Genomic DNA, 27,257 nt, shown 5'->3' on the forward strand with positions numbered 1-27,257 from the left:
TGGAATGTAATTTTTACCTAAGATCTACTTTTTTTTATGTTTATTGAGCACTGTAAAATAGGTTCACAGAGTGCACATACTGTAAATGAGAGTATTAGATAAATGTATACATTATATATATTTTTTCTTTTTTTGACAACAGCTTTATACTTTATACAATTTGTTCAGTGCCCTCTAATAGATATACTTTAACGGTTCATTCATAAGCGTTTCAAGGATCTTAATCAGAACTGACAACATAATCAGACCCCCCCTATAAAATCAATAGTAGAACAGTGTTAAGCTCTCTAGACCAGCAGGCTTTTAAAAATAATTTAACTTGACTAAGGTGTCACACTTCATATATAGAAAATGGAGAGAAAGAGAAGGCTTGATTTATACCATTTTTGTCCGCATTATAAACTGTGGCATACACAGATGCCGAGTTGGAGAGAGTATCAAACAGTGAGCCAAAGGACACAAAATGCTCATTAAAACAATTCAACATAGTAGATATATCCTGTGGGAATCAAATCATTATAGTTTCCACCGGCAGATAAAGTTCTGAAGGCTTTGATGGCTTTCCAGAATCTCCCAGGATTGTTCAAAGTTTCACTGCAACTGAAAGACAACATTCAGATTTTGAGATTTTTATTTATGATGTAGGCCAAGTCAAAATAGTTACACAAAACTTTGTATTCACATACTGTACACATATACTGAAAATAGCCGATCGACAAGCCCACGTTGTGAGCTTGTCGATGTCAATCTGCTATTTTCTGCGAAAGCTTTCCCCACAATATGGATGCTGGGGTTTAAGTGGTTAAGCTATCTCTGATTAAACAATAACATCAGCATCAGTCAAATAATTAGCGTAGTCCAGAAGTAGTCCTATAGAATCATAATAGACGAACAGAAGAAAATAGATACCTGTCCCTTCTTCTTATCATTGTAAATTGTTTAACTTAGTGTCAGGCAATTCCGGCAGCCTCCTTCATTTTTTTATTCAGTGAATGTAGGCTACATTTGGTAACAATTACTGTTATAATGATAATGATTCTCCAGAATCATTATATCTACCATTATAAAGTATAATTAGTTTGAAGTAAATCAAACTTTTATGCAATCACAATGTATTATGAACACCCCCTACAGCACCATGTCTTTAAAAAAATCAAATGCAATTCCAAAACAATTACTTTAATCAGTTTGCATGTTTAAAATTGTATCTTGCCTCAGGAAAGCTGCACCTGAGAGAGAAGAAGGCAGAGAGAGAGAGAGAGAGCGAGAGAGAGAGAGAGAGATGGAGGGAGAGAGGAAAAGGGCATTTTTGAAATTCTTTGAAAACTAACAGAATTAAGTAATGTCTGTGGGGGGAACGTGTACTTGGAGTGGGATAATGCTACACTGTTAGCAAGTGTTCTATGGAGCCAGCACGACCATGGAACAGTTCATAATCAGGAAATAGCCAGAAACAGATGTAATATTAGAAGAGGAACTGACTGTTGCTGCATGCACATGACGAATTGTGGTGATGATGTGATTTATTTATTTATTCATTCATTCATTACCTTTTGCAACATACTGTATCTTTGGTTGGAGACAGAAAATAATATGAGACTGTCCATGTGGACCACTACATTGCCAAGAATAGTGTGCAACTTTGCCACGTCCAGAAATAAGACAGGTAACAACAGATCTAATCTTGATCCCCAACCACCCAACACAACGGTCAGTCACAGACTTTTGTGTCATTGATTATAGTGTCTAAGTCAGTGATATTCAACTGGCGGCCCGCGGGCCAAATCCGGCCCCTGTGGAGCTTTACTGTGGCCCTATTCCAGATTCCAATGTAATTATTTATTATTTTATAACTTTTTTGGTGTGAATAGCTGTCCAGCCGCTTTATGATTTCTGCCCAATTCTGCCTAACACGTTAAACATGGAGAAATAAGCATTGGTGTATACAGTACTTGAAAACCATACTTGAGTAAAAGTACATATAGAGATATGTTTTACTCCAATACAAATTAAAGTCATCCATAAGAAAATCACTTGGGTCAAAGTGTTTGACCCAGAAAAGTATCTCGCGTTAAAATGTATTTAAGTATCAAAAGTACAATTAGTAGGCCTATCAAAAGTACAGTATAAAGACTTTTTCATTGTACAAAGAAACAAAACATAATAACCTTGTAGTTGGGTAGCTTGGCTGCAACGCAGATTATTTTGAGTGCAGTCCGTCCGGGTGCATTTCTCCTTTCCGACATGTCGCCTTTCCGACGTTGACGAACCCTATACCTAACCCTAACCCTAACCCTAACCGCACGCGGAAGCCACTAGTCGGAGTGGTGAGATGTCGGAATGGAGAGTGAACACCTGGCCGTCCAACACATGCCATCCATTTTTAGCTACTGTATTTCTGAGTTTTTAGAGGATGTGTAGTCCATTACATCAAAGAAAGTATTATCCCTCTGCAGCCATTAGCTTGTTTTGAGTGGATTTTGTCCGTCTTCCATCTTCTCCATTTTCATCCTAAAGGCCTGGGCTGAACAATGGTAGCTCTCAACTAATGGTTCTTGAAACACATCCTAAGAGCTTGAGTTCTTATCAGCTGGGTGCTCAGACATAACCAAAATGCAAAAACCTTTCATACGAACATGTAAACACTCCGCCTTGCCAGTCTGCCTCTAATGCTTTTTTCACAAAGACGCCGAATGCTAGGGATCCGTGCACAGAACATACTGAAATATCTACTTCCTATTTTCTTAATATCAAATTCAAAGCCTGTGCACTATAAAGGACTGCCACAAACATTATCCCATCAAACATCAAAATGCATGAATGCAGAAGCAGGCCCTAATAACTTACCATAATGTCGTCCATTGCTGTGTCCTATCAGACCTTCATCAGGCCATCTCTAGCTCAATGAGAAGAGAGGCAGCCTGTGAATCCATAGGTCGCTGGTTCGATCCCTGTCCCCAACAATGCGTAGAGGTGATCATCATTTGTTTATGGGGATCTCATCTTAAACAAGCTCAGTGCTTAATGAGTCTCCCAGTTTAGTAGACCTTGTATTGTGATTTTGTACTTCCATGTACTGATGTTCTCATGTCTTAGTAAATAAAGTACATCAATCAATCAATCAAACCTATAGCACAGTTAACCATGAACATTTTGATCATTTTTGTTGTAATGGTCTTGTGGCCCCCAACTTCAAGTCATTTTACAATTGTGGCCCCCTGCCTAATCTAGTTGAATACCCCTGGTCTAAGTCTTGTATTTCTACGTATGTATTATGTTACCTGCTCTAATTTCCTTGGTTCTATGTTTCTGTTTGTTCAAGCTGTATTTCATTTGTAATCACCTCGTGTGTGGCGGATTCAGACTATGGTCCCGGGTGTGCACCGGTACCAATTGCCAGATGTTGTGATTAGTGAGAATGCTGCGTACCGTTCCCCGGAACGGATCACCGTACCGTACCCGGGAACGCCTGGGGAGGTAGTCTGGGGACCGACTGATGCGTACTCGGGTACAGAACGCTGCTATGTGAAGCCATCCGTACCTAAAGAAGGAAGTGGACTGCTAATTATATATAATTTATATATTTTTTATAATGACACATTATTTTACCTGGGTTATACTTTCTGATAGTTCTACTTGAATGTTGACAAGAAATAATAATGACCAATGTGAAAGCTGGCTAGCGGGGGTTCTCACCACAGTTACAGACACCTTGTTCTGGTTTGCATTGATTGATTGATTGATGTACTTTATTTAGTAAGACGTGAGAACAACAGTACATGGAAGTACAAATTCACAATACAAGGTCTACTAAACTGGAAGGCTCATAAAGTACTAAGCTTGTTTAAAATGAGATCCCCATGCACACAAATCATGATGACAAATAAGAGACAGACAGATATACACACTACTATACAGAACGTCATAGAAACAGCTTATACAGGTTGCTGGTATGAAAAGAAAAAAAATATGTCCAAGAGAAAACCCCCGGACCCTACTTTGAATGACCTAAACCTTCCACTCGGCTACCACTCAGATCATTGTGAATAACTCCCATAGTTACACGCTATGGGAGTTAGCAACACGCCCTGCAGAGGGCGCTCTGGGGACTTCCCTCCAGTTCTGGCAGGTCTCATGTTCCAGATGGTGTTTGAGCAAAAGGATTTATCACAACAGCATCCTTAAAGGTTGTGCATAACATTATTGAGTCACTGGATCACATAAATAAACCTGTGCTGATCTTTTCATCGATCGTTCAAGGGTCTTTCTACACCTTATTTTAAAGCAATGGGTGCTCATTATTGGTTTGTCTGGAAATGACCTCTCCGAAAGGACACAATCCTACTATAAATGTGCAAAATCTCTGTACATCTGTGTGACGTATCTTGAGAACCGTGCGACCGATCGACTTCAAACTCGGTGTGCGCGTCACCAAGGACCCAAGGGAGTATACGGTGCCCAGTGTTAAGTCGGTAATAGGCACCGATATGCCCATAGGCAGATATGGAGATCCGGTTGTCCAGAACTGCCGATCCGACAGATATGCTGATATGGGACCGACCAACTTCAAACTGGGCCTGTGTATCTCGCAGAGGAAATGGCAATGCGCCAAGAAAAGACTGGCTGAAGCTACGTTTCTCCCTTTGCTGGAATATGGTGATCTGTTGTATATGCCTCTGCCAAATGCTTGCACTGGCTAAATGCTGTGTACCACAGTGCTCTGAGGTTTGCCACAGGCTGCAAATCTGTCACATACCATTGCACCCAACATGCCAGAATTGGGCTTTGCACAGACTCACTCATTGGCACTCATTGCTTCCCTCTTACACTTGTTAGTGAATAGAGTTTATGTTCAAACGACACCCTCTTACTCTCGTCCCTAATACTGAACAGAGGTCTGTTACAGTTGGATCCTATGGGGTGACATGGAGCCCAAGTCCCAGTCTTTGTAATTAATTAATCGCAATTAATCACATTTTAATCGCATATCAATATTTGACCCGAAAACAGTGAAAAGCAATTTTTTCAAATGGACTTTGGCATATGTCTTTAAGTACATGTACTCAAGAACTGTACTTAAGTACAATTTCGAGGTATTTGCACTTGACTCGAGTATTTCCAATTTCTAATACTTTTACTTCTACTCCACTATATCTCAGAGGCAAATATTGTACTTTTACTCCACTACAATTATTTGAAAACTTTAGTTACTAGTTACTTTGTAGATTTCGATTATTGTTACAAAACATACAGTAACCACTTAAAAGCCCTATATTGGCCATTTGAAAATAGCAGATCTGCTATTTTCCACCATTTAGCTTCTTGCCAGACAACGTTATGGAGCATTTGCCTCCTATGCTGATTGCTGATGCTGTTTCTGCCTCACAGGTGGATGTATTTTATGTAGTTGATCCATTATTCATAGTTCATTAATCAGTGAAGGTTTAGCTGTCTGACAGACAACTTCATAATACAGCTGCCTGTAGCCGGCTGCCAATTGCTACATGTACATGTGTTTACTACCCTGTCACATTATACCCAGAAAGTTTCGCTCCTCATTTGCATACAACTGACGCTCTCCTCGCCTGCTCCACTCATGCCGTCAATCCCACAGCGCTCAGCGTGAGATTGCCACCTAGCTGCATCCATAGAAAATGAATTGAAAGCATATAAATCGCCTTACTCCACCTAAGCGTATCTGCACTGTAACTCTACAAAGCTAGATGGGAGTTTTACAGCTGCGGAAAAAATGTAAATCAAGAGAAAATTTGAATGCGTTTCTGCCACCGCAACTACAAGCAGTAAATTACCTTTAATGTCATGCTATCACTCGATGTGTATTGAATGAGTATAATAAAATAAAATGAAATACCTGCTGTTTGTCATGAATTTCAAACAGCAGGTATCAAAAGCCACAATCTTCCTGACCTGAGCCTGACTGTTACATCGGCTGTGTTTTTCTTCCACTTGTAGGGAACATTAGCAGGAACTGCACAGCCAACGGATGGACCGATGTGTTCCCCAACATAACCAGTGTGTGTTGGTCTGAACCCTTTCAGGAGAAGGTGAGTAACAGAACAGGATGTACACAGTCAACGTAAATGGAATGATTATGTCATTGGAAACACCTGTACACTGTACACAACAACAATGTATTTCTGAAAGGCAGCAAAAGCAGAACGCATGCTTGTGTCTGTGTGTGTGTGTGTGTGTGTGTGTGTGTGTGTGTGTGTGCGTGTGCGTGTGCGTGTGCGTGTGCCTGTGTGTGCGCGTGTGTTCCTAAGGGCAGGTACACACTGTAGGACTTTTAAAGCGGTCGGGGGTCATCTGATCGTTAAGCATTTCACACTACAGGAGTTTATTTCTTGAAATCGGCTGTCATATATCGTTGTGGTTTTCACCCTATATTGATCCCCGACCAGGGATTACACACTGTAGGATAGTTCACTAGGATGCTGTCCAGAGTCAGACCCAATACATACATGTATTTGTTTTTATTCCAATTCATTTTAATCGACGTCTCCCGTGATATATCTCCCTCTCCCTCCCCCTCTCTCGTCAGAAGCAGTCAGTGTTGCCATGTCCGCTTATTATAAGCGACTTTGGTCTTGTTTCCTAATGTTGTTTGAGCCAGTTGTTCTCAAACATTTTCATGGCAAGGACCCCCAAATTAATATTTGTCCGCAGACCTCCCCCCTTCTGAAGATATGTTGTGCCATAGACCCCCATACAAGATCTGTGTGGATTTGGAAAATATTCCACAATTTTCTCAAGATTTTTCTTAAAATAGCTGCGATGCGTTGTGATTTTTCAAATATCCAATGTATTTAGGTTTAGTGCTCAAGTGGCCTTTTCTTGGGCTTGTTTTCTCTCGCAACATCTGGCAACGCTGTTCAGACACAGAGTGTGTCACACGCATGCTCCACTCACAGACACACACACACACACACACACACACACACACACACACACACACACACACACACACACACACACACACAGAGAGCTCGCTCTCGCTCTCTGTCTCTCTCTCTCTGTACAATTCCTCTAAAATAAACAGCCCACCAGGCTCGCTCACTTTCTCATTTTGTTTTATAATGTTAACTTAATACAGGACTGGACGGTAATATTGCGGTAGGGACTGTTTGTTGTGGTCAGATCCAGCGACGCTCCCCTAGCCACGGTTGCTGTAATGTGCTCTCATTGGCTGTAGCGTGGATCTCCTCGCAGACCCTTTCATACTGTCTGATCTCCTGTCTGCGACAGGGCCGAATAACTAACCAGATAGATATTTGAAAACGGTCGCAAAGCCATCGCAGAGCGGATGATCACGGCCATATCGTCTCGCTGAGCCTTTCACACACAGCGAGCATTATCTCGCCGATCATAGGCCGATCTGCGTCAGATCGGGAGGTTTTGTCGGCGAGCGCCAAAAAAGGTCGCCGACAGCATTATCGGACCAAATATCCTGCAGTGTGTACCTGCCTTAAATGTGCCCATGTGGGGGATGCCTGGACCTGGTGGCTCAGCAAATTAGTGCATGTGCACAGCCCACATGCTCCTTGGGAGTCGCAAGGAGTTTGAATTCAACTCACGTCTTGTCTCGCACGTCTCTCCACTCTCTGCCCTTGTTCTCTCTCTGCACTTCAAATTTGGAACCAAACTACCACCAAATAATGAATCAGGAATCCACTCAAAGGAGGTAGAAATACAATAGTTTAACAGAACAAAAATCATTCATGAATGAAAATCAAATATATTCTATTTAGACAAAATCCCTAGTCCCTATCTATCAATCAAACAAAACAAAAAACAAACAAAGAAAATGGAAGAGTAGCAAAAAGTGTGTTTTGAAGAAAATTCTAAATAGCCGAAAATCTTGTTATGGGGAAATGGGCGTGGTATAGTGCCACAATGAGGCCGATTAAAAAAATATGCCTATCTTGGCGTAGCGTGCAAAATAAATGTTGTGCCAAATGTCTAGTAGTTTAGCACACACACACGCACACAATGGTGGGGACATAAGCTCTGGCTTTCGGCATTTTGCAATGCCAAAAACATGTCTTAAGGTTTCTTTTAACCACTTAAACCCTCTAGACTGGAACAGAGTTGTCTCTGTGCTTGGACCGCATTTTCCATCTGCACTAAATCTCTTAGCCAAAAATAGCAGGTAAATAGAAGAAGATATACTGTATCTTTGTTTTCTGCATGGTCTCTTGTTTAAGATGTGTAAACTATATAATTTCATTGAGGCATAACAGCACAGAGTAGGTTTCTGCCTAGCGCTGGTCCAGAGCGTTAGCAAGGTTTATTGTCACATCACAGGTTTACAAGGTAAAAAAAGTGTGTGAAATTCATTTTTGTACATCACTCCCATCGCAACATTAAATTCCGTAGAAAGAAGAGTGGGGAGAGAGAAAAAGAAGAGGGGTAGGGGGCAAGTGGGAAGGAGATCAACAAGAGAACAATAGAAGGCCAAAAACAAGTTATCTACTGTACATATTTACAAAGTACCTGAGATAAGAGACAAACTAAGGTGCCTGAGCATAGCAGCAATGTATGTATACTGTGCATGATATACTTATAGACGCTAAGGTGCTTAGAGAGAAAAAGAGCGCAATAATAAAAATACAAAATAAATAAAAAGTTTGTGCGTTATACATGGGGATTAAGGTGCAGAGGGTCAGTGCGTGTTCACCTAAGGGTGGACTGATCCTGGTATAATCCGCAAGTAGCTCCATGAGGGAGAGCAACAAAAAGTAATCTTTAGCATTTTGACTAAAGCTTTTGCCACAAAATGTACAGCTAAAGCCCTTTCTCCTGTGTGTATCAACATGTGTTTCTTAAGATTAGCATTTTGACTAAAGCTTTTGTCACAAACTGTACACCTGAAGGGTTTTTCGCTGGTATGATTCCTCATAAGTCCAAGTCATTTTTCCTGGTATAATAATCCACAGGTGTGTTCAGGAAGAGCCAGAAAAGTCTGCAACCAGCTGGGCAGTACCGCCTGTTGTCAGGCTGCTGAAAAGGGCTCATGCTGAAAAGGGCTCATGCTTCATTCAGCATTCTGACAGCAGCCGGGTTAAAACTATTCCAGAACCTGGTGGTGGAACTCTTTAGCCTGGTTCCAGACGAATCTGCCTTTGCAAAATTGCATGCACTTTAGCCCTCGGCAGATTAGGTCTGGCCCCCCTCCATAGAGATTTCAATTCTCTCCCTCCGCAGTTGTGCGGAACCAACCAGGGCCCAGTATCCAAATGTGGGCGGGCTTATCACCTTATTTGGAGCAATGACGTACAAGGAAGCACTGCTCTGATTGGTTCGTTCAAGGAAGCACTGCTCTGATTGGTTTAGGTCTAACCAATAGAGTCCGTTTGGATCTTTTTGTAACCGCCCCTTGGAAGAAACTCAACCGTTGATAGGGACCAGACTAATATCCACGCAGTGTGTCGTGTGATATTGTCTGGCTACGCGAGGCTAGGAACTCTTGATACTGCGGTAGGTCCCCTTGCCCGGTCGCGGTCGTTGTAGGGTTCTGAACAGTCTGTGACTTGGGTGGTACTTGTCCTTGATGATGCGCTTGGCTTTGACCACGCACCGCTTCTTGTACAGATCCTGAAGCGCTGGGAGCTCGCTTCCCATTATTCGCTCTGCCGATCGCACTACTCGCAGTAGGTTGATCTTCTCTCGGGCAGTGCAGTTCCCGTACCAGGCCGTGATGCAGCCTGTTAGGACGCCTTCAACCGAACTGTTGTAGTACAGCTTGAGGATGCGCTGTCCTACTCCAAGCTTATTCAGGCGGCGGAGCCAGTACAGTCTCTGCTGAGCCTTTTTCTTCACGTGTGTGGTGTGCGTCTCCCATTTAAGGTCCTCCTCGATGTGTACTCCGAGGAACTTGAACTCGCTGACCCTTTCCACTGCAGCACCGTTGACGATGTTGAAGGACTATTCTCCATGGTGGGAAACTTCTCAGGACCCCTTCTCTGTATAACACACTTTTTGGGCAGAAAATAAAATATGTCCGCCTGGACAGTATCTGGGCTGGCATCACTGTCAGTTGACACGACAGGCTGTCAATGGACGGTCTCATAATGACAGCTGTGTTTTTGCGTTTTCATGATGTCTTTAAATTGTCATAGCAGTGCGTGGATAGATGGGATACATTTTTTATGGAGGAAATCCTGTTTTTAAAATAACCCATTACATGTAGACTATAACTCAGAGGCCATAGATCCTCCTCCCAGCAGAGGGGGGGGGAGAGAGAGAGAGAGAGAGAGAGAGAGAGAGAGAGAGAGAGAGAGAGAGAGAGAGAGAGAGAGAGAGAGAGAGAGAGAGAGAGAGAGAGAGAGAGAGAGAGAGAGAGAGAGAGAGAGAGAGAGAGAGAGAGAGAGAGAGAGAGAGAGAGAGAGAGAGAGAGAGAGAGAGAGAGAGAGAGAGAGAGAGAGAGAGAGAGAGAGAGAGAGAGAGAGAGAGAAAAAGGGCATTTTGAAATTCTTTGAAAACTAACGTGAACTTGGAGTGGGATACTGCTACACTGTTAGCAAGTGTTCTATGGAGCCAGCACGACCATGGAACAGTTCATAACCAGGAAATAGCCAGAAACAGATGTAATATTAGAAGAGGAACTGACTGTTGCTGCATGCATCGATGACGAATTGGGTTGATGATGTGATTTATTTATTTATTCATTCATTCATTCATTACCTTTTGCAACATACTGTATCTTTGGTTGGAGACAGAAAATAATATGAGACTGTCCATGTGGACCACTACATTGCCAAGAATAGTATATGCAACTTTGCCACATCCAGAAATAAGACCGGTAACAACAGATCTAATCTTGATCCCCAACCACCCAACACAACGGTCAGTCACAGACTTTTGTGTCATTGATTATAGTGTCTAAGTCTTGTATTTCTATGTATTATGTTACCTGCTCTAGTTTCCTTGGTTCTATGTTTCTGTTTGTTCAAGCTGTATTTCATTTGTAATCACCTCATGTGTGGCGGATTCAGACTATGGTCCCGGGTGTGCACCGGTACCACTTGCCAGATGTTGTGATTAGTGAGAATGCTGCGTACCGTTCCCCGGAACGGATCACCGTACCGTACCCGGGAACGCCTGGGGAGGTAGTCTGGGGACCGACTGATGAGTACTCGGGTACAGAACGCTGCTATGTGAAGCCGTCCGTACCTAAAGAAGAGAGAGAGAGAGAGAGAGAGGTGTGATTGATCAGGGATAATTGCCTTTCTCCTCTCCTCCACTCTCATGAGTTTCATTCACATTGAGTCAGTGCTGACCTCAGCTTCAGCCTCCCATTGTGTTTCTCAACTCTCTTCTACCGCCCTGATTTTCTCCCACTCCTCATTATTTCTCTCTCTTTCTCTGTCTCATTCTGTCCACACATGCACGCAGGCACGTGCACACTCTCACACACACACACACACACACACACACACACACACACACACACACATAAACACACACACACACACACACACACACACACACACACACACACACACACACACACACACACACATACGCAAGCACATACGCAAGCACACACACACACACACACACACACACACGCACGCACGCACACACGCAGTGCCCACGAACCCATGCAATAATTGAGGGCTGGGTTTAGGGCCTGGATCTGCTTGGTTTCAGACGGTGTAATCTATCCGTCTATTAATTCACATTCTCTCTCTGTCTGTCTGTCTGTCTGTCTGTCTGTCTGTCTGACTGGCCCGGGCATATGTTGGGCGCCATCTGACCGGACAACCTCAAACATGGCGGGTGTGTCCGAGTACCGAAAAAACACAAATATTTGTATCTGTCTGTGGAGAACGCACCAACTCTCTATGTATTTGAGGGGGTGTAGGCATTGATTGATTGATTGAATATTTTATTAGGTATATATATATTTTATTAGGTGTAGGCAACTGCTTCCCTGACTGGCCAACATGAACCATTGTGCCGCTGCATCACACTGGGTAGTACCGACTCTGAGAACGGGTACAACAAGTACAAGAAGGCATGCACTCCCAACTTGCATTGTCCCAAACACCAAGCAGGCTTTCTGTTTGATCTGTGCGTGCGTGCGTGCGTGCGTGCGTGCGTGCGTGCGTGCGTGCGTGCGTGCGTGCGTGCGTGCGTGCGTGCGTGCGTGCGTGCGTGCGTGCGTGAGCGTGTGTGTGCCGACACAGGCAAACGTGCATGGTCAACTTTTGCCAGAATCATTCTCACTTCAACCAATAAAGCAGCACATCTGTTTCCAGGAAGTTGGTGTGACTCCAGGGAAGCACAGGGCACATCGTTTGCCATCAGGCAGCTGCAAGAGAAATCCATAGCAATTACGCTGTTGGGTCTTTGTTATTGGCCAGTACAGTCAATGAGACAACATTGGAATGATCATTTGTCGGCCAACAACAGTGTGAGTGGTTGAGAATTTTTATTTTTATTTTGAGTGCTAAAAAACAAACTAATGTCCAAACTTTTGACACAACCATTCTTGCCTATCACAGCGTCTTAGGTCACCAATAAAACGTATTTAAACTTAATTTCACTGTAGAGTGGAGTGAGACATGAAGCAGAGTGGACTAGTCACGATGAGGTGGACACATATTGTTAGCTCTGGCCAGTTGTGACAGTATCACAGTAGCAATACTGGTAATATAACTTTTTGTTACATTACCAGTATTGGTAATTGTCCCATTTTCGATTATTAGTCGATTATATATTTTTTGCACAGCCCTGCCCCTCACTGACAAACTGGCTTCTTGTGGACATGTTGTCTTTTAATTTTTGTCACTGTATATTTGTCACTCAAATTTGTCCTTTGCATTTTACTATACTTTCCTATAATCACTAGGAGCAGTGAGACATTGTGCGACGCTCAGGGAGCAATTAGGAGTTAAGAGTCTTGCTCAGGGGCAAACATCGACACATTGCTGGCCTGGCCTGGAATCGTACCTAGGACAACCAGGGGCTCTGGCTCCCCAGGCTGGCTCACTAGGTCCCCATAGCTGAGTAGTTAGGCAGCTATGGGTGACTAACCATATACGTGATGTCATGCACGTACCAGTGTGAGCTAATTGATCTGCTTTTGAGGGCTAGATATCTATATATACAATTTGAATCCTGCGCCATGTCGGTTGTCAGTATGTATGTATGTAGCCAGTGTGACGTCATATGACATCACGGTCGTGACATCACGATGAGACACGCCAGTGTGACGTAATCTCACGACAGCATGACATCACATCCTACCTATAAATAGGTAGGATGCAGTAGCACCAGTTCCTCAACACAACCCACGCCAACGACTCGCACCAGTTCGACGGCTTCCATAGTGGGTTTTGGTCATTGGAGAGGTGATGCACGTCACCTCTTTCGGAAGTGGGTACTTTCAAAGCCTGCCGTGGATTTAGGAGAGCACAAAACTCTCTCTCACACTGTGAGGTGCCTGTAAGGTGGCACTGCAAAGTGAACGACGCGTCACGCTAGTACTGTACGTACATACATACATACATAACCTACATACATACAGACAAACACTATTCTAGACAACATGGAATTCTGAATTATGTCACAGTAACAATAAAAACATTCACAATCCAGGCCTTTTTCATTTCATTCCAATGGTACTGTATGAACGGGCTTTTATAACATCATGGTCAATATCTTTGTGAGTAGCAAGGCCATACACAAGAGAACATGCTGAAACTGTTCTTATAGAAGCACAGTGGCAGGACAACCAATCTCTAATCTTGTCCAGCTACAGTAGCAGCACAAAGAGCTACTAGTGAGTTACAACCTGGCAAATTCTGTGTGTGTGTGTGTGTGTGTGTGTGTGTGTGTGTGTGTGTGTGTGTGTGTGTGTGTGTGTGTGTGTGTGTGTGTGTGTGTGTGTGTGTGTGTGTGTGTGTGTGTGTGTGTGTGTGTGTGTGTGTGTGTGTGTGCGCGCGTGCGAGGAAGACAGAGGGAGAGAGAGAGTTCCTAGTCTACCACCTAATGTTGTACGTAATTAAGTCCCATAGGTGTTTGTTGGTTTTTCTTCACAAATTGGCTATATGTATACTGCAAGTAAACATGAATATGAACTTGATCCAGTAACTTTCTTCATCGTTATTTTTTTGCCCACATAGTCAAGTCCTGTGCCTGAGTGTACTGTACACTCAGGCATGTGTCAGATGTATCACATTATGCTTAACTTAAACATAAAGGTGCAGTTACTGCAGTAGGCAACTTTGGAGAAATTGGCACGCTATATTTTTGCTAGCTCCAGGATTATTATCAAATCCCAGATACTACACTAAAATGACAGTTTGTTATTTGTCTTGAAATAATATAACTATCATAATACAATTCCTCAGCTCTCGCCTGACTCACCATCTACATTTCACTATGTTTTATTTTTTGAGTGATCATACTCCCATACTTCTATTATTTGTAGTTTTCTTGAATAACCTGTTGTTGGCTTTTTGGCCTCAGCAAGCAAAGTAAATCTAGCATCTGAAAGACTACATACAGCCTGTCAGTCATGTTTGATTGAAAGGCTGCAGTCCAGGTTGAAAAGCTCCCCTGATAGATCGAGGAGGACTGGGAGCGGTGAGGATATGGAGGGCCCAAGACAAGGAATAACAGGCTGTATATGATAATTGGTAATTTTATACGGAATAGGAATTTATGTTTCCTACTACCTGTGGGGTACAACAGTTAAACCAACCAATTGATTTCATTGATTATAAAAACATATACAATTTATTTTAAGAAAGTAATCAATTGGTGGAAAATTAGATTTTTTTCCCTTTTTTTTCTTAAAGGAGTAGTTCACCCCAAAAAAAATACTTATTTTCTATCAATTACACACCCCATGAAGCATTGAATTCGTGGAGATTTTTGTTGTTGTTTTTGTCGCATTCCTAAGCCAATAATTTGATTACAGGTGGAAAGATGCTAATGTATCCGGTAGGAGACTCAAAGGAGACTCTTTGAGTCTTCGACCGGAGAGACTGCCGGTCATCAAATTATTGGCTTAGGAATGCGACAGATTGACAAATTGATATAAAACAAGTAATTTTTTGGGTGATCTACTCCTTTAAACGAACCACCCACTATATGCTTACATTTGTCAGTCGCAGCATGAACTGCCTGATTTTCACATATCGGTAGAATAACTTACACAAATAGGAAATATAAAACATGTACAGTAGGCCTATTGGAATCTTGGTGGCAGTGATGTGAACACACGACTACAACAACTTCAGCCGGAACTATGACTTTCTTTCAATTGGTTCTGTTTAAGTAGCATGGTATTGCTTTTTCAGCCAGTAGGTGGTCAGTGCTTTGAACAAGGACACCGCACTTTAAGCTCTCAACACTGTGGATAATTCTGTCTTGATGGCCTTACTGCAGAGACGTAGCGACCTCTGAGGCAGGAGTACAATGCAGTTTTTCCTTTTGTTCTGCAAGATAGAGCAACACGTGGTTCCCAAACTTTTTAGCTTGATACCCAAAAGAGAAATCAGAAGTTTGCCCGGGACACAAACTATAGTGAAAATAGCAGATCTACAAGCTCACAACGTGTACTTTGCATGCATATCTGCTATTTTCACAATACTTCTTAAACATTTGTTTCCTAATTTAGGGAATTTCTTTGATTATTTGTATTTTATTCATGACATTATTTTTGAAAAATGTTTGAATTTGTTTTCAACTCACGAAAATGATTTTTTGTGGAAATATTTAGAAAATCGTTAAAAATAATAATTATTTACAACATTTTGGAAACAAAAAATAAAGGGATATTCACTTGTGACCCACGAAAATTGATCTGCGACACACAAATAGCGTAGAGGGCAAACCCTCTACGCTGGAATTGAAGCTCTCTTCCGGGTTCTATTACAGCAAGAAGTTCCTATTAATGGCCCAGCAGATGTCGCTATTTCACCTTCTACCGGTCGCAATACAATATACTCTCAATAGAACTGAACAAGGTTTTGAGCGGAATTTACACTTGATTTTATTACCTTAGTAAACATTATGTTTTCAATCGTTAGTTTAAAGTCTTTGCCAGACTTATTTCTGGCTGTGTGGTCCCACTGCCAGGATTTTGCGATTCTCTTACCTTTTCAAGTAGTCACAGAATATTTATCTCCAGTATGATTGATCCCCTGATGGTTGCTAATCACTGAGGGTTTCACCGTGTGGTTTCACAAATGTCAACGAGGTCACCGCCACCTCGTTGACATTTGTTGTCTGCCTTTGAAAATAGCATGTTTCACTCAAAAATACATAGTAAAACACAGGAATTATTTTAACAGGGACGTGAATGGAGCAGTAAATCTTTGGATCGCGTTATCTCCTGGTTCTTTGTGAAAAACTACCCCCCCCCCCCAAAAAACAACAACTAAATAATTATTGTGACCACAAAACAGTTTTCTGTGTTTTAGTTGATTATCACATACAAACAGAATCCCAGAAGGGATCTTTACTCTTGGCTGTAACCAGACGCGTCGCTAGGTCTCTACTAGGTCGGGGGCTTAGCCCCGCAGGCAACGGGCACATGCACGCGCGCGCCCTCCTCCCGCGCGCGCAATTTTTTCCGCGGATTTCGCGGATTAGGGTGCTTTTTTCCCCGTTTTTTGTTACTTTATTTCGGTTTTAGGAAATGGTTAGGGTCGGACTTCAGTGCTAAGCCTTTTTAGAAAGGTCATCCTTTCAGAAAAAGGCAGAGCAAGGAATTTTTGCTCTCGCCATCTTATTTTTGAAAGAAAGTCTTTTTGGGATCCTGCTACTCTTTAATTTTAAGGTCCATATAATTTCACATTCTGTTTAATTAAGTATTCCTTTAGACTACATTCTAAATCTTTGCCCTAAGCTCTTTTTGGCTGTTACCCCTTTCCTGGAGGGAGGGGGGGAAAAAACATTTTTTTCCAATTAGGGTTAACCATTTCACCTTTCTTTAAGGTTTAGGTTTTTGGGCATGTTTACAAATTATAACATGAAATAGAAATGCCAGTGAACTTTGTGAGAAATGTTCACTGGGGACTGTGCATGGCAGGTAAGTCCAGTCATCTATAATAATATAGATATATAATTCCAAAAAAAAAAAAAAAACGTTTTTTAATTTTTAATTTTTTTTTATTGGTGGCTTTGGACAAAACATTGGTGGCTATAGCCACCGAAGCCCACCCCTAACGACGCCACTGGCTGTAACATAGTAGAGTGACGTTAATTATGACATTTTAACATTTTAACAGAAGATGGAGTTGAGGACCAGTATAATAAAGTGCAATAAATAGTGTATTTTAGTACCTGCAACATTAAGCTGTTTCCATGAAGTCATACTGTGTAACCTTTTCAATTAAATAAAAGTTATTTTTGATATAATCTTATACTGGTATATTTTTCACAAGAAACATTCCGCATAAATGTGTTTTTTACAACTTAACTTAAAACACATTTTTGTGTCTGTGTCTGTCCCAACACTCGTACCAAATCACTGGAAATGTATTTATTTATGATAAAATAATACTTACCATTTCTGACAATGTTGTTGCTTTCAACTCAAATTGACCGGCTTCATTACTTTTCCAAATATTGAGTCATATTTGAACAGGAGTACCTATACGTTGACTGAAGTACTGGGGTTGAGTACTTTGTCCTCCATTGTCCTCCGTTGTTTGCTTATAGTCTCATAGTCCCCTGATAATATAGTTATGTAAAATTTGTGTGTCATCTGCATAATTATGAAAGGCATTTTCAGCCTTAGTGATATGACCTAAACTGACTTCTATGGTTTAAATCTGTATGCCGATGCGATGCAAGAGTACGGTTTAGCCAACACCAACTCGGGACTCCTGAATCGCTACCTTCCACACTCTCCTATCTAACATCAGGGTATTGAGCTCTACAGTGATGTTAGCTAAGCTGTTGCGCCGCAGTGCATCTATTAGGTGGTGCGCTTCTTGCCATTCCTGGCTTTGCCCTGGGTTGGCTCCCATGGTGTCAGTTTCCTTGACACTAGTTTCGGGTGCCTGACACACAGTGCCCTGCCAGCCTAATCCTTCTCTCTCTTTGCCTGAACCCGTGGTGGGTCCCCGTAGACTAGAGGACCATGCACATTTCTGATGTGGTCCGTCCATGTGACACCTAGTGCCATTCGTAGCATTCTTGTGTAGACTCCATCCAGGGCCCTTTCCTGTTTTGCTGTGAGGGTCCATGTCTCAACCCCATACAGCAGTACTGACTCCACAGTAGCTACGAACAGCTGCCTCTTGAAGTTGTCTACCATGTCTGATTTCCACACTCTCCTCATCCCATGCAAGGCATTCAAGGCAAGTGCCCTCCGGACCTTCAGGTCCTGTTCCGTTGAAGCAGTCAAGGCCCCGAGATATTTGAAGTCCTCGACTGCCTCGAGCACCGTCCCGTCCGCTGTGACAATGGTTTTGTCCTCTGTGTTAACTGTCAGTACTTTTGTTTTCTTGGCATTGAGCTTGAGGCCGATCTTCCTGCACTCCATTTCTACTGCCAATAGTAGTTCCCTTCCTTTCTCTGCTGTATTCGAGACAAGGGCAATGTCATCGGCGTATAATGCTGTAGTGTATACTATATCATGGAGGGGCACAGTGTGAATCTAAATTGGGTGGTATAAAGCAAGCACTGTATACATGAATAGGGTATTCATGAATATGATAACAATCAGAAATTATTATTTTGCAAATGGGAATTTTACTTCTAAATATTAACTAGAAGAAATATAGAGGCTATTGAAGGGCATAAATATGAAAACAGCACTGGAGGTTATTAAAACCACATTCGCACAACAGTAAATTAAACAATGACTTTGACGTCTGCCGTGTGTTTTGTGTGTTGTTGTTGCAGTGTTCTCATTGCATGCGGAAATAGCCTCTCAAGTCTGACCGACCGTCACGCTGCGATCAACCACTGCATCCTAATTTATCAAATATTCATGGCCCTTGAAGTGTGGTCAAAATGCAAATACTAACTCAATACAGGAATCAGGAAGGCGATGAACTCCCTAGTTCGTACTGTAGGGAGAAAAAAATCAACAACTCCTACATTTCTTGAATATTTGGTTGAAAAGGACCTAAAGTGTGCAGAACAACTTCTCTCTCTCTGTGTGTGTGTGTGTGTGTGTGTGTGTGTGTGTGTGTGTGTGTGTGTGTGTGTGTGTGTGTGTGTGTGTGTGTGTGTGTGTGTGTGTGTGTGTGTGTGTGTGTGTGTGTGTGTGTGTGTGTGTGTGTGAGAAAGAGTGAGAGAAAGTATGCACGTGTGTGTGACAAAGATAAAGCACTTGCCAGGTGATTGAATTCTCTCTCTCTCACACACACACACGCACACGCACGCACACACACACACACACACACACACACACACACACACACACACACACACACACACACACACACACACACACACACACACACACACACACACACTTCATAAGGAGAGAGTCATGAATCTTAAACATAAACACACAGACACCTGCGGGGTCAGACTTCTGTTCTTCCAGCTAGCTGGTTGGCCTGTTCTACTAAAGGAATGTCCCATTTGGCGTGGCCTCAAAGCTTCCACACAGACCGGCATTTAGCCTCAGCCCTCGCTGACAAGGTGTCCAAGATAGACTCTTTGTTTTTGTCAGGCACGGTTCTCTGGGGAGGAAATAAAACATGCCACTCATTCTCTGTGGAAACAAGATAAGAGGGCGAATCTTTCTTGCTCTCACAAACACACACATACGCGCGCGCTCCGACAGGCTGGGTTGCCTTGCCAATCATCAGTAAAAGCAATAAAAACAAACAATAATAAAATTCATACACACCAGGGGAATCTAGGAATAAATATCTTGAGCCTGGACTTACAGAAGAACAGATGAACGTATCTTTGTGTGCAGTGTTTTTGTACTGGTGTTTTTTGCACAAAATTAATTGCATAGTCAGTCGATATATTTCAATATGAATTAATAAGCTCCTTTATCTCTCTAACCCCCCTCACGCTATCCCTCCTCTCTTTCTTCTCTTTCACTCCCCCTGTTTTTTATTCACTCTCCCTGTGCTCCGTCTCTTCCTTCCACTTTGCCTTACCTCCCTGACCCCCCCCCCCTCCTCCTCCTCCTCCTCCTCCTCCTCTCACTCTCTCCATGTCTCCTGTCTTCCAGTTGGTGTTCTACATGGTGGTGCAGACATTGTACACGCTGGGACACAGTCTGTCTCTTATCGCCCTCACCACAGGAAGTGCCATCCTCTGCCTGTTCCGGTGAGATGATCAATCGATACTAGGGATGTTCGATATTTACTTTTTAGCTGATATCCGATATTCCGATATTGTCCAAATCCTAATTTCCGATACCGATATCAACCGATACCGATATATGCAGGCTTTTTCACCAAAAGTCAACTAGTCAAATTGTCAGGTAACAACATCACATATCTAATAAAATAAAATAGCTATAATATCAGCGAATAAAATACACTGATGTTGATGTGGTTTTCAATAAAGTGAGTCCTACTAAATGAGTGACTACTAAATGAATGCTCTTGCTCCCAAGTTGAGTTTATCACCAACTGTGCACCTTCCCACTACTACCAAAGTCAGATGACTAGGTCACATGACAAACTTAGGTTGCCCATACAGCAGCTCAGCCATCAGATTTTATTTAACCTTTAATTAACCAGATGAGTTCCAGATTGTAATCTCTTATAATTCATTAATTCACAGCTCAGTGTCCATTTCCCTTCAATGTTGCGTCACGTCCCTATCCTTCCAGACGTACAACCTTGAGCACTGACATCAGGAGATCATCTCATAAGCCATTGCATTTATCTCTTCCCCACACTGGCACACTGGAGTCCTTGGACTCAGCAGTGTCTGTGGACATACTGTAACCCCTACATTACCAAGGCTGTACGCCACCCCATATTAACCCCTACATTACCAAGGCTGTACACCACCCCATATTAACCCCTACATTACCAAGGCTGTACACCACCCATATTAACACGTGCACGGTCATGCGACGCGTTCACCCCCATGCAAAGACAAATTCAGGTGCTAGTGACTGTACTGTATGCCACTGGGTTTATTGATATTGTCTGATCTTATCTAAATAATCATAATATAACATATTATGTTCCCCAGGAAGCTCCACTGTACCAGGAACTACATCCACCTCAACCTGTTCTTCTCCTTCATCCTGAGAGCCGTGGCTGTGCTGGTCAAAGACGACATCTTATTCTCCCGAAATACACAGTGCTCCAACCAGCCCTCGCTGGTGAGATCACAAGCACAATTTGCTATGGGTTTTATACTGTCTTTTGTTGTTGTTGATTTTGTCTTCATATTGCCTATTTTTAAACATGTTAGAAATAAAGCTTTTCATTCATTCATGGGTTTTCCTTTGGGTGTGCCGCAAGGTTATTTTTGAATGTTTCATTTGTTTTTATTTTTACTTCATGTATTGAATTTCAGTTCGGTTTGCTAGTTCAGTATATTTATTTTTTTATTTTGTGAAAAGGATTAGTTTTAGTTTAGTTTCTATTAGTGTTGGTGTTAGTTAATACAAGATCAGCTGTATTTCCCATGAGGCAATTAGGTACGATTTATGACCAAACCTCTAAATGTCTAAACACCAAATTTTTTTTTAGGTGTTTTGCATTTCTACTTGAATATTGTTTCAGTAAAAATGCAACTCATACAGAACATTCTGCGAGCAGACTTTAAGTAATAACAATGATATAACATGATAGTCTTCAAACCTTGATTTTTCAGTTTGACCCCCACATACTGTCAGTCCACAGACACTTTGAATAAGGTTTATATTTTATTTGTGTGTGTAAATTCACATAATGTACAGAGTAGATATGGATTTGGCCACTGGACACACATCTGATAAGATTTATTTTTTGAAGTATGGTCCTTATCAGGATTTTATCGACTGATTGACAGCAGGGGTTTCCTGAAGTTTCTTATGTTTTAATGACTCCCAATTATATAGACATTAGGCTACGGACAATCGGATATGCATTTGATAAGATTAGCTGATGAGATGTTTTCTTTGCGTGGAGTGTGTTTGGCGTTCAGATTCACAACACGATTTCCCAAAACGGCATGTCTAACAACCTCAAACACACTGCTGGTACACATTAATCCATTTAGACCTGAGGTCGATTCTAAAAACGCCTTTTAGGTCCTAACAGTTTCCTGAAACACTTTACAACGTTGTCAACGTTCACTAAATAAATTATTTCTATTATTTCTCAGCCTCTGTAGCAGATAGAAGCATGGAAATGATACAGATGCTTTCCCAGATTGAAAGGCATAAAGACGTATAGGTTACAACAGGTCTGACCCACTTTTGATGAGTTTACGGACAACATTAAATTGTTTATCATTTATTCCATAATGAAAAAACAGGATAGTAATATATATATATATATATATATATATATATATATATATATGTAAATCAAAACTGCCAAGATTATATTACACAGAAAATGTGATTAGAAAGCAGTGTAAGTGATGTAAATCTTTTTACACTTCTGTTCACACATTTAATTTCCATGATACATTTGAATTAAAAAACAGCCAGGGAGTTGATCATATTCACAACATCAACACCCATATTGTCACAACCCATGTAACACCCATTTGGCCAGAAACGCATTTGATACAAGTTTGTTTCCCTTCAATGGGGGTTTGTGGTGGACAACAACTTAAAACAAGGTAGTGTGAGCTCAGATAATCTGGGATATGCAGTATTATGTTTGAACAGCAACATTTTGCTGTGTGTATATGTCTCACTCTACAACCAAACATTATTTTTTAGCAGTGAATGTACTATACTCAAAGGCTAGTCTCTGCCAGCAGGTGGGTCAAGATGTTGCCATGAAGAAAAGAAACACATCATCTATTTGCTGCAATAAACGGTGCATTTATATACAGTAGAGCCTTTGTCCAAAAACATACACATTCACACATCGATGGCAGAGGAAACCATGAAATGTACCAATCTGTTCATCAAGAGCAGTCAAGTGTTCAGTGTCCTTGTTGTTCAAGGACACTTCGACAGTAGGGAGCCCGGGATAAAAAAAAATGTCTCTGTATTTGTGTCTTTGCAGGTGGGTTGCAAAGCCAGCCTGGTGTTCTTCCATTACTTTATCATGGCCAACTTCTTCTGGCTGCTTGCGGAGGGACTCTACCTCCATACCCTCCTCATCGTCATCTTCTCTGATAACAGACACTTTATCGTCTACCTGCTCATCGGCTGGGGTAGGAAAGATGGAGGTCTGGCTGACTGGGTGGGTGAATGGCAGTGGTGGACAGTAACAAAGTACATTTTACTTGAGTACTGTACTTTACTCGAGTATTTTTGGAGACGTATGACTTGGAGTTCTGGCTTAACCGTGCAGTCGTTTTTTATGAAACTCGGCTATAGCTAGTAGAGGGCTATGCCAAACAGCGAAGACATGAAACTCACAACCATTGGCCAAAGGGTGGCGCTATAGCAATCAATTGAAAAATGCTAACTTTGAACAGGCATAGCTCATGAACCATTTGACTGATAGCAATAAAACTTCAATGCACGTATGCGTCTCTTCACGAGGAACAAATGTGTCACATGGGTTGAGGTGTCCATGAGTGGGGTTCTTAAACCCTAATTGCTCCCCTGAGTGCTAAATATGACCACCTCAGCTGGGTCACGCTGAAAAGTAGTTTCCCCTGTTGTAATCATTTAAGGTCTTTATTATTATTGTAAACAGCACCATGACCTCCAATATTGACGTTTGAAAAAAAAATGCCGGCGCTACGTAACTTATTTTATATTATAAGTTTAAAGTTAACTTCTTACAGTGGCAGAAGGGCACCCCCGACATCCACTGTCGGAATATGAAGCCGACTAAACACATATTGTCGCTATGGTGACAAAATGTATAAGCCTAATTGGAATACTACAATCCATCTGTGTAGTCTAGAAATATGAAGTAAAATAAATGGCAAACTTTTGTCATGATAACAGAATTTGTGACTGCATTATAAGCAGCACAATACAGAGATACACTACAATATCCACAATCCAGCCGTTCTGAATGCTCATTTGTTAATTGCATGGGCTGCTTTGTCTCAAGTTCAATCTATTCTGTTTCTATGGGTTATTGTGCGTATTGCATATTGCGTTTTGCATATTGCCTATTCTATTGCGTTATTTGGCCCCTGTATCGCTGCTTGTAGCTATATTGAATTGGAATATGAATTTGATATTTTTTTGTGGAAAATGTCTACATTTCAAAACAGCAATGCATTGATATTAAACAGAAAATATACTTTGTAATTTGTACTTTTGAATAATTAACCCATTTAGACCTGAGGCTGATTCTAAAAACGCCTTCTAAATCCTGACCTAAGTTTTCTGAAAAACTTCAAATATTAAATAATAAAAATGAAAAAGTATGTTGCTATGTACTGTACATAGCAACAACTACCCCAAAAGGGGTTCCCGGATTGAAAGGTATAGTTACGTATAGGGGTTCCCGTAAGTATTTTTAGAAGCATGTTCTCCAGTACTCTAACTCAAATACAAATTTGACGAAAACAACTTTCGCTTTGTAGTTGAGTAATAGTTGACCATGACCATGAGACGGGTGAACGGATGGATGGATGGATGGATGGATGATGAATGGGTGGATAGAGGGAGGGCGCAATTGGCAGGATGGATAGTTGGATGAATAGATGGATAGACAGACAGATGGATAGACAGTTGGAAAGACAGATGGATAGATGCTGTGCTCTACCCTGTAAGCCACACAGGGGATGGAATTGAACCCATAATCCTATTACTCAGGAACTTGAACAACTATGATACCACAGTTGTGAATCCAGATCACAACAGGAGGTCAATATTATCTTCATTATGAAAGGACGAGGAGTGATTTCTGTCTGGAAACATAAAGGTTAGACCAGTTGAATGGCGTCTCATCTGTGCTTTAATCTGTCATTTGTAGGCATCCCCACAGTGTTTGTCGTGGTGTGGGTGATCACAAGGGTTTACCTGGAAGACACAGGGTGAGTGATATCCAATTAAACCATGCTGCATTGTCATCTCGTCTTGCTGTGTGCTTTGAGGATTCATCCGTATACGTGCTCAAAATATGAATCCGTAACACAGTATGTATACACTAGTGTGAAGGAATTCAAATTATATAAATTACAGTTATTTGTAATGCACTTATGCATCGTCATTTATTTTGCATCAAGGGGATTATGTGCTTTTATTGTAACCTCGTCTTGACATCAGACTTTCATTATAGCACTCTATGGGATACTTGTTTTTCATTACGAGATGAGAGGCTGGGAATCTCAATGAGGTTTCAAGCATTCGTAGTCAGTAGGGATCCGTCTGTTTTATATAATTAAAGGGGCTACACCATGAATTAAAAAAATATATATTATATATAAATATTGCCCCCTAATACGTTTTAAACAGGTTGTAAGCCTAAAAAACATCCAGATATTTTTTTCTCACAATCTGACTGTCTGTCATTCCAAGCTTTTTCAGCTGCAATACCAAAACGTCCTATTGGGCAGGGGGGAGCTACTGAGCAATTCTGTCTGGCCATCATCAATGCAAAATCAGGGCAAGTGACATCACTTGCCCTGCCATTCTGAAATGGCCTGTTCAGACACGCCCATTCAGGAAATCCATGAAATGAGCATGAATGACTGAATGTTAAAAAAATATATTTTTTGGGGTACAAGAGACACTGGGGAGCCCAAAAAATACTAAAAACCCCCAAAAAAATGAAATTCATGGTGTAGCCCCTTTAAGTGATCAAATTACTCTTCACAGATGTTGTTGGTGGATATTCATGAGGGAATGGGTTTAATAATGGGTTTAATAATAATAACAATAATGATAATCATCATCATCATCATCATCTTCTTCTTCATCGTCATCATCATAATAGTACATGAATAATGCAAAAAGACAGATCAATGCTGTGGGGTGGAAACCTTGTATGTCCAAAACTTCTACTTTTCAGGTAATGGAAAAAAAGAGTGTCCCAATGTATCCAATATAGTTACAGTATTATTTGTTAGTTGAATATTTATAAGACCCACAGACAGACCATGTTCAACCTGGAGTCCCTATTTTTTTCTTTTTTATATACCAAATTTACAAGCTCTTTGCTTCTCGATCTGCTATTTTCACTACTTTTGTGAGACACTATCATAAGACGAACTATAAAATAATGGAGCATTCATTTATGAATAAAAAAACATCAAAAGATTAAATATGGAGATACAAGGTGTCCACCCGACAGTGATGAGTTTCAGGTTAGTACTGTATGTATATTGTTAGGCACTGGCAGTAGTATCTTTAACATAGCTCTCGCCTTTTGCTCAGATGCTGGGAGAGAAACGACAACCCGATACCCAACTGGGTGATCAATGGACCAATAGGATTCTCCATCTTGGTAGGTTCCGCCTGACGCCCCCCAGAACCCATATAGTTACGTTAACAAAACGAGCACATAATGTCAGACCGCTGGAGTCACACATAAAAACAAAGCATAGTTTTGCTTTATTTGGGGATTGAAAAAGGACACAGCTAAATTGTGTAATTTGTGAGTCTTCAGGGTTTTAAAACCCTGAAGGTTTTGTATATTTCCGCTGAGAGAATATGCAGCTTTGGGATGTATGCCGTGTAAAGCCCACCTGCTGTCCACGGGTATCATGTTCACAGGAGGTTTATGCAAGATATGCAAATCAAACATCACCTGCCTGGATACCTGACGTCACCTCATCATCCCATAAGCCTTTATGACTCCCAGAGCCGGAAGTCATAAATCCCTCTCGCCTACAGAATGCTGATCAAAGAGTGTCAATCATCACAGTTTCCTCAGGAATGCATTGAGGAGACAGCCTCGTTCCCAGTGGAGCAAAACAAAAAGTGAAAATGAAACTTTTAAGAGATACTGTATAAAGAATATGTACGAAAAGTAAGGCAAAGAATGCATATTTTAAAATGGAAATAAAGTTTTACAGTAGTGGGTAAGAGAATGCTTATTTTACTTATTTTTCTATTTAACCAGGAGTACCAAGGGAGACCTAGCCAAGTCAACAGCAGCAATACAAATGATATTCCATCACACATGAAAAAACACACAGCAGGCTACATGATACAGTAACATGCTTGATCACCAATAGTACTAGTCATTATAGGC

General features: G+C 41.4%; 1 protein-coding gene across 1 annotated transcript in view; it reads left to right on the forward strand.

The window, feature by feature from the left end:
- The window catches only part of LOC311045782 (vasoactive intestinal polypeptide receptor 2-like), a 76,433-nt gene that overhangs the window by 38,796 nt on the left and 10,380 nt on the right, over positions 1 to 27,257 (forward strand). The window contains exons 4-9 of the mRNA XM_084057837.1: positions 5,974 to 6,065; positions 20,192 to 20,289; positions 21,172 to 21,304; positions 23,154 to 23,304; positions 25,035 to 25,095; positions 26,438 to 26,507. Of these exons, the coding sequence (XP_083913963.1) occupies positions 5,974 to 6,065; positions 20,192 to 20,289; positions 21,172 to 21,304; positions 23,154 to 23,304; positions 25,035 to 25,095; positions 26,438 to 26,507 (605 nt within the window). The remainder of the gene's footprint in view (positions 1 to 5,973; positions 6,066 to 20,191; positions 20,290 to 21,171; positions 21,305 to 23,153; positions 23,305 to 25,034; positions 25,096 to 26,437; positions 26,508 to 27,257) is intronic.

Source organism: Gymnoscopelus microlampas (assembly GCF_963454915.1).
Source record: "Gymnoscopelus microlampas genome assembly, chromosome: 5".
In the NCBI taxonomy this organism is placed as follows: Eukaryota; Metazoa; Chordata; class Actinopteri; order Myctophiformes; family Myctophidae; genus Gymnoscopelus; species Gymnoscopelus microlampas.